This window comes from Galeopterus variegatus, unplaced genomic scaffold, assembly GCF_000696425.1.
Source record: "Galeopterus variegatus unplaced genomic scaffold, G_variegatus-3.0.2 Scaffold1946, whole genome shotgun sequence".
Lineage (NCBI taxonomy): Eukaryota > Metazoa > Chordata > Mammalia > Dermoptera > Cynocephalidae > Galeopterus > Galeopterus variegatus.
In genome coordinates, this window is record NW_007728057.1 from 17731 (window position 1) to 25328 (window position 7598).

Consider the following 7598-nt stretch of genomic DNA (forward strand, 5'->3'; position numbering starts at 1 on the left):
TGAGGAGGGTTCTGGTGCGCGCCCGGCACCGCCGCTCGAACCCGAGACTGAGGAAGAGAGGGAGGAAGTCCCGGCTGCCGAGCCGCGCGCGCACTGCCCACTCCTCTCCGACCCGGCGGCGGCCTTTCGGCTTTCTGCGCGGGGTGGGTGGGGCAGGGGTCCCAGGGGACTGCCTCTGGCCCCTCGGCGCTGACGGGAGCGCCCCCATAAGGTAGTCTCCGGGCCCGTGGCCCCGACTTGGCCCCGCACAGCGGCCGTGGGGCAGCCCTCCCCACGGAGTTGGAAGCGACTTTCCCAGGTCCAAAATGCCCAAGAAGAAGCCGACGCCCATCCAGCTGAACCCGGCCCCTGACGGCTCCGCGGTTAACGGGACCAGTTCGGCGGAGTAAGTATGCGGCCGGCGGCGAGCGCCGGGGCAGGGCTGGGGAGGCCCCCGCCGGGCGCAAGAGCGCGAGTCGGGTGAGCGCGACGCGCAGAGCTGCGCTGGGGTTCGTCACGTACGACTCGGGCTGGCAGGGGGCGAGGAACTCTCGGCTGCCGAGGTATCGGTGACTAAGCACTGATCGTGCTTCTGACTCAGACGAGTTAGTGGACCCCGCGAGTCTCAACCCCCCGCCCCCTTCTGTCGTCCCTGGCCACTGACCAGTCTTCTCCCAAGGAAATATAATCTGGTAAATTCCCCCTTCCTCCCCCCAGCTGTTTTCTAAATGTGATCCTCTGGGATTCTGGTCTAAAACGGGGAGAGAGAAATGTCTTGGAAAGAATTGAGATCGCGTCTGCACCTTCGAGACCACTCAGGGTATGGAGCATAGAGTTGGGACCTGTGAGCGGCATCCTCTCCTTCGTGCATGACACCTGTGGGGCCCGTGGGGGCGGGTGTACATAGACTTACCGGTGGCTTTTCCCGTGATGACTTGGAGGGCTCCCGGTCCTTGGCCTTCTTCCTGGGAACTGTTTTGCTCAAAGGGCGGCTTTCCTCGTCTTCATTTGACTCTTCATTCATTCATTCAACAAACCATCTCTTCACCAATGGCTTCCCTGGCTTTCCTTACTTGATCATGAGCCCTAAACTCCTAGCTTGAGACAGGAATGCTGTGACCATAGAGATCACACGCAGTGTGCTGCATATCCGCAGCTTCCAGTGTTGCTCACAAACCAGCACTTTTTTCATCAAATAACCATGAGGCTGTTTTATGGGGGCTTCTGAGCTCCCATGTTCTCCTGGGTCCCAGATAAGGGACAAGATTATGTGAGGGAGAGACACTCAGCTTGCTGGAGAAATAACCAGAAAAGATTAGGTTCTTCTTTACCTGAACGCTGGAGACTTTAGGAAGCTAGCTGATGAAATTAATAGAGTAGTAGGCTTGGACCTTCTGCCCTGTGGTGATTTCAGTACCCCTTCCTCTCCTCAGATTTTTGATATCCCCGGGGACGTGTTGTCTTAGTGACTCTGTTCATCACTGTTAGGATCACAAGGCCGGTGGTGGACCAGTGGTGTGAACTGAGCCAGGTTCCTCAGACCTGTTCCCAACAGATTCCTTCATTAGACCCCCCTTCAATACTGTAGTATCTGTTTTGCATGATGTTGACTTGTACAGGTCGGTGGATTGCATTGCAAACAATCATTCAGTGTTCGTGTACGGTATTAGACACCCTTAAAATGGACTGAAAGCCTCCAGAGCAGGAGATTCTTCAGTAGTCCTCACTGTTTTCAGGACAAGTTTTGACTGCATTGAATTGCGGCTGAAAGTTAAGGCCTGATCATCCTTTTCCTAGTTGATTTGGAGGTGGATACTAAGTAAAAGTACCTGTTGTCATTCCGTTGTTAATTGTGATACAACTGAATTCTTGCAAGGGGGGAGAAATCTCATTAAAAGAAAACAGAACAAGGAGGATAAGAAGAAACTACCCTGGATTTGGTTGCAGGAGAATTTGGGTGGGACTGGTAGGTTCTAAACAGTGGTTAAGAGGTTGGGTTCAGGAGCCAGGCTAGGTTTGAAGCTTAGCTCTGTTACTTATGGTTTTGTGACCAGGGACAAGTCTCTTAGTTTCTCTAAGGCTTAGGTTTAGTTTTTTCATTTCCAAGAGTGGGCTAAGAATAGAGTCTACTTAGAGTACTTGTGACGATTAAAGGAGCTAATACAAGCAAACCTTTCAAAAAATATTGGCTGCTGGTGCCTTTGTTTCTGGATAAGTGTTGAGAAGGCTGAAGGAAACGGGAAGGTAATATCCATTTGTAGTGGTTGCTATGTGTGTTAAGGTGCCTTTGCTTCTGGACAAACAACTAGCTTAGTTTTTTGTGCCATCTGTAACTACCTCCATGCCTCATTGCTGTGTTACAATAGGAGGCATCTTAGTGTAGGCTGCCCGACACAGATAGGGACTGTTCCCCTACATTTCCTAGCATTGATGAGGGGGAAAGTTGTATACATTTTCATCTTTCACCTCTGAGAGTGTTTCTCAAGTAAAGCTTCCTCTGTCTGGGGCTGCCAGCAGAAGGAACTCTGTTGCTCTTGATTTCTATCATTAGACCAGGGCACAATTTTAAACATTAGCAGATGATGTGAACTAAAGAATTAAAAAAAAAAAAAAATGCATTGACTGTAAAGAACTCTTAGTAGCAAATTGGCAAGGTTACTTTTCTCCTGGCACCTTGAGATTTACCTCTAACATAGCACTTACCCCATTTGGAGATGGAGCTGGGTGATAAGGGACCTGAAATTTATGCAAGCTCTGGGGGTCCTCAAAGAAAAAATGCAAAAATATCTTTCTTTTGCCAATTTTGCAAAAGTGTGAGAATATTGCTAGGGTCGTAAGTGTTAGAATAAAATAAATTGGAAATAAGATTATATCATTCTTCTGTTTAAAATGTTTTTCTGGTTCCATTGCAGTTAGAATAAAATCTAGACTCCTTATATTGGCCTCTGAGACTGATCTGCCTACAGTGTTGCACCTTCCCCATCTCTCTTTCTAGCCACGTTTCCTGCCTCTCCTTTCTTTTACCACGTTGGTCCTCTCACTTCCTCCATGGGATGGTCTGTGCTCCCTCCGGGCCCTTGCACATGCTTTTCCCTTTGCCTAGAATGAATTATTCCTCTCTCTTCTCTAGCTAGGGAGGAAGCAATCTTCATCTCTCCACTTCAATGTCATTTTCTCAGAGATGCTCACAGACCATGTAATCTAAAGTAGGTCCTCTTTCTCATGTAATCTGATCTTTTAATGAGACTTAATCCTTGTCTGTAATTTTTACTGGGGTGTTTTTAATATCTGTTTCTTCTGTACACCATAAACTATGAGCATAGGGCTGCCTTTTTTTGATTCACTGCTCTGTAGTATATGGCACATAATAGACACACAAATGTTTGTTGAATGAATCAATGAGTGAATGAAATTTGTAGTATTTGCACAATGTGTTTAGTATACCTTTTTATGCCTTTTCATTTTTTTTTCTCCTTTACTCATTCCCTTCTCCCCATTTCCTTTTCTTTTATAGGCACCTGCTTACTCACTCTAGGGTATTTAGTATATTGCTTTATAATTTCCACTTGTTTGTTGGTTATATGTGTACCCTAGGGAAGTAGATAGTATTGTCTTGTATATTTCTGTGCTTAGGGTACTAAATGCTATTGTGCTATAAATCTGCATCAGATGTGATAGATAGGTTGTGATGAGGTAAACCACAAAATCTCAGTAGTTGAACACACTTTCAGGTTGGTGGGAGGCTCTGTAAATTGGAGTCCTTCAGGGACCCAAGCTAATGGAAGCACCATCTCTGAATATGCTTACATGAGAAGGAACCATATTCAGGCACCAGGTTTTTGCCTGGAAGTGAGACATGTCTCTTTTGCTCCCATTTTATTGGCCAAAGCAATTCACATGGCCACACTAACCTTCAAAGGGGGCAGGGAACTTCTTGGAAGGAGGATAACCAGGAGTATTTGGACAGAAGCAATGATCACCCCAATATTTTATTTTTTATTTTATTTTTTTTAAAAAGATGACTGGTAAGGAGATCTTAACCCTTGACTTGGTATTGTCAGCACCACGCTCTGCCAAGTGAGTTAACCAGCCATCCCTATATAGGGATCCGAACCTGTGGCCTTGGTATTATTAGCACCATACTCACCCAAGTGAGCCATGGGCAAAAAGATTACTGGTAAGGAGATCTTAACCCTTGACTTGGTATTGTCAGCACCACGCTCTGCCAAGTGAGTTAACCAGCCATCCCTATACAGGGATCCGAACCTGTGGCCTTGGTATTATTAGCACCATACTCACCCAAGTGAGCCATGGGCCGGCCCTGAAATTCAGGCTTTATGGTGGTTGGGGCTTTGCCTTGTTCCTTGCTCAGTGTGTAGAACAGTATCTGGCATGTACACAGAACTAGGTAGAGATATCTGTTGATTAAATGATTGGACAGTTCCTACTCAAATGAGTATTGTAAAGATTAAACAAGATAACGTCTATAAAACAAGATTATATATGTATATACACACACACACACACATACACACACATATACATATATACCCATACATACACACACACACACACATACACACACATATACATATATACCCATACATACACACACACACACACACATATAAAAAGTGCTTTGAAGGCCATAAGGTACTGAATAAACTTAGGAAGATTCATTGCTTGGCCTTGATGCTGTCCACTATGTTGGATTTTGAACTGTTTCTATGTAACCCTGAAACACTCAGACTTAATTATTGCATTCAGAGCATAGTCCATAGCATCAGCAGTTCTGCCAGGTTTGTAAGGAACACACATCTGTTAGAACATGAAGGCCCTTGAGGTAGGGGACAGAAAGGTTGAGACAGGTTGATGTACTTTTTGGGGGTATATTATGGCCTTTTCTGAAAAGTGTACCATGATGACTAGGGGCTTTTGAAGTGGTGTTAGACTGATTTTTTAGTTTTGAACTTGGATGCTTCTGTTGGGTTGTTGATTCAATAACTAATACTCGTGCTGTCTTTTAGAACAGCTTCAGGTGAAAAGTAAGGCCTGCTGAAGCCTGCGTTCTTGGGGAGAATGTCTGTACTGTTGTTGCAGCAGATAAAAAAAATAGCAGAGATTCATAAGGATGACTTAGCCCATGGCAAGGAGGTGTGTGGGGCTCTTGTTTGAAAATAAACACTTACAAAATTCCACTTTCACTTATTTATGCTCCTTTGAAAGAGAGGGAGAAGGTGCTGTAGTAGAGTAGCTTGGCCCTGCCTTACTCATCCAGCTTGATTTTCCTGTTTCCCAATTCACTTGCTGTGGTCCACGCTGATCCCTTTACTGTCGTTACCTCTCCCCCAGATACTGCTTACCTCTGTCTGGTCTTGCTCACGTGATTTCCTTTATCTGGAATGCCCTCCACATTCCAGCATGATTTTATTTTTGTTTGATATTTGCTGCTATGTTTTAGCTTCTGTGTGGGCAGGGACCGTTACTGTCCTTTTTTTTTTTTAAGATGACTGGTAAAGGGATCTTAACCCTTGACTTGGTGTTGTCAGCACCATGCTCTCCCAAGTGAGCTAACCGGCCATCCCTATATAGAGATCCGAACCCATGGCCTTGGTGTTATCAGCACCACACTCTCCCAAGTGAGCCACGAGCCAGCGCTGTCCATTACTGTCTTATGCACTGATATTTTCCCAGTATCTAGCATAGTGCCTGGAATAAATGAGCGCTACTCATCTTTTAAGATGCATCATAAAGCTTATCTCCTTTGTATGTAGCCTTTGCTGTGCAACTCCATGCTGTGTTTGGAATTATAGTACTTCTTAGTTACATCACTTAATTACATGACCTTAGGCATGCTACATTTTGTTGGGTTTTTTTGGCGGTTGGCCAGTTTGGGGATCTGAACCTGTGACCTTGGTGTTATAAGGCTGCACTCTAACTATCTGAGCTAACCAGCTAGTCTGGGTGTGCTGCTTAACTTCACTGACCCTAGTTTTCCTCGTTAGTAAAGTAAGGATGATAATATAAAAAACCTGCGAGGGAGGTAGGATGGGTGAACATCATCCGAAATAATGTATGTAAAACACTTTATCATCACTGGAATGCTATCCAAGTGTGATGTGTTGTTAATGATGCTACCTTTTGATTTCTTTCTCTCAGAAAGCTGAATGTTATTTTTTGTTCTTAATAACAAATTGCAAATGTTGATAAATCCTGTTTATTTGGGCATTTCATATACTGCAGCCCAAACCTGCATCTAATCAAGCATGAGACCTAAATTCGTGTTAATAGCAAATACAGGGACAGAGGAACAAGTTAAATGACACTAGGAGGAAACAATCAGACAAATCCAGGATTTGAACATTATCTAAGATAATTGACTTATTTTCTTTAAAAAGTCAACGTCATTGGGGAAAAAAAAGGGAGAGTAGTGCTGTTCTAGAATAAGACACTAAGGGAACATGCCAGTCAAATGTACTGCTTGAACCTTAGATTCTGGATCAAAAAATGAAACAGTTATAAAATGCATTCTTGGGACAGTTGGAGAAATTTGAATAGAGTATGATTGTTAAAGTTTTAGATGTAATAATGGTATTATGATTATGTGAGAAAATCTGCATTCATACATGGTGCATGAAACTAACTTTGGTTCAGGAAAAAAACATACTCATACACACATAGTGGATAAAGCAAATGGGGCAAAATGTTCACAGTTGTTTTGTTTAGTTGGTTAGTTTATGGGTTTCGCTGTTTTATTCTTTCCATTTTTCTCTATGTTTGAAAATATTTATAATATATTTTATAAAGTACCCAAAGAACAAAATTCATCCTTTTTTTGAAAATGGTTTGATCATCCAAAGTCTTATGTCCTTTTTACTTTCAACTCCTACTTGCTTTTTCCCATCCCTTTGGACTTCTGGTCTATATTGTGTAAGAAATGTCACATTAAATGCAACCTAAGTTTTTAATGAGTCACACATTTTAGTACTTTAGTACCTTCCTCTGTATGGATGGTAGTTATTTCAACCATGGGTCGAGCAATGTTGAATCCTTCTGACATGTTGAAAAAAACCTGGAGACACTGGGAAGGAGATGAGGTGAGCCTGAGAAGAAAGCTTAGGGTCCCAATTTTGTTTTTGTTTTTCCTTTCCAGAAACTGCCAATTTTGAAAAATCATCCTGGTCTCTTACTGCTACATGATTGCGTTTTTCTTCATGTCCTGTGTCCTGGTTTTGTTGCCCCAAAGTCCAGGAGAGCTGTTGTTTAGAGGCTTACATACCTGTTTGCTAAGTTAACTCCTCCCAGGATGAATGGTGTTTTGTTTTAAAATAGCAGGTGTTCTCTGAATCCTGGTGAAGGGCCAACTGCTAAAAATTCTGATCCTGCCTCCGATTTCTCTGTGTAACTCTCAGGGGCATCTGCTTTGATGTCAGAAAGGGAGTCACCTTAAGAAGTTACACAGGGGTTGGAAAAAAAAGTGGTCAAAGGTTGAGTGACCTCTACCTCCCCCTTCCTTAGATAGTTGCCTGCTATCTATCTTTAGACAAGTCTTTAAAAATATTGAATGTATAAACACCTTTTTTTTTTTTTTTTTTTTTTTTTTTTTTTTTTTTTTTTCC

At 43.3% G+C, this 7598-nt stretch overlaps 1 protein-coding gene across 1 annotated transcript in view; it reads left to right on the plus strand.

Annotated features, from left to right (window-relative positions):
* The first annotated feature begins 25 nt into the window (after window positions 1–25).
* MAP2K1 (mitogen-activated protein kinase kinase 1) overlaps window positions 26–7598 on the plus strand; it is an 80834-nt gene continuing 73261 nt past the window's right edge. Inside the window, exon 1 of the mRNA XM_008579703.1 lies at window positions 26–385. Within this exon, the coding sequence (XP_008577925.1) occupies window positions 306–385 (80 nt within the window). The 5' untranslated portion in view covers window positions 26–305. The remainder of the gene's footprint in view (window positions 386–7598) is intronic.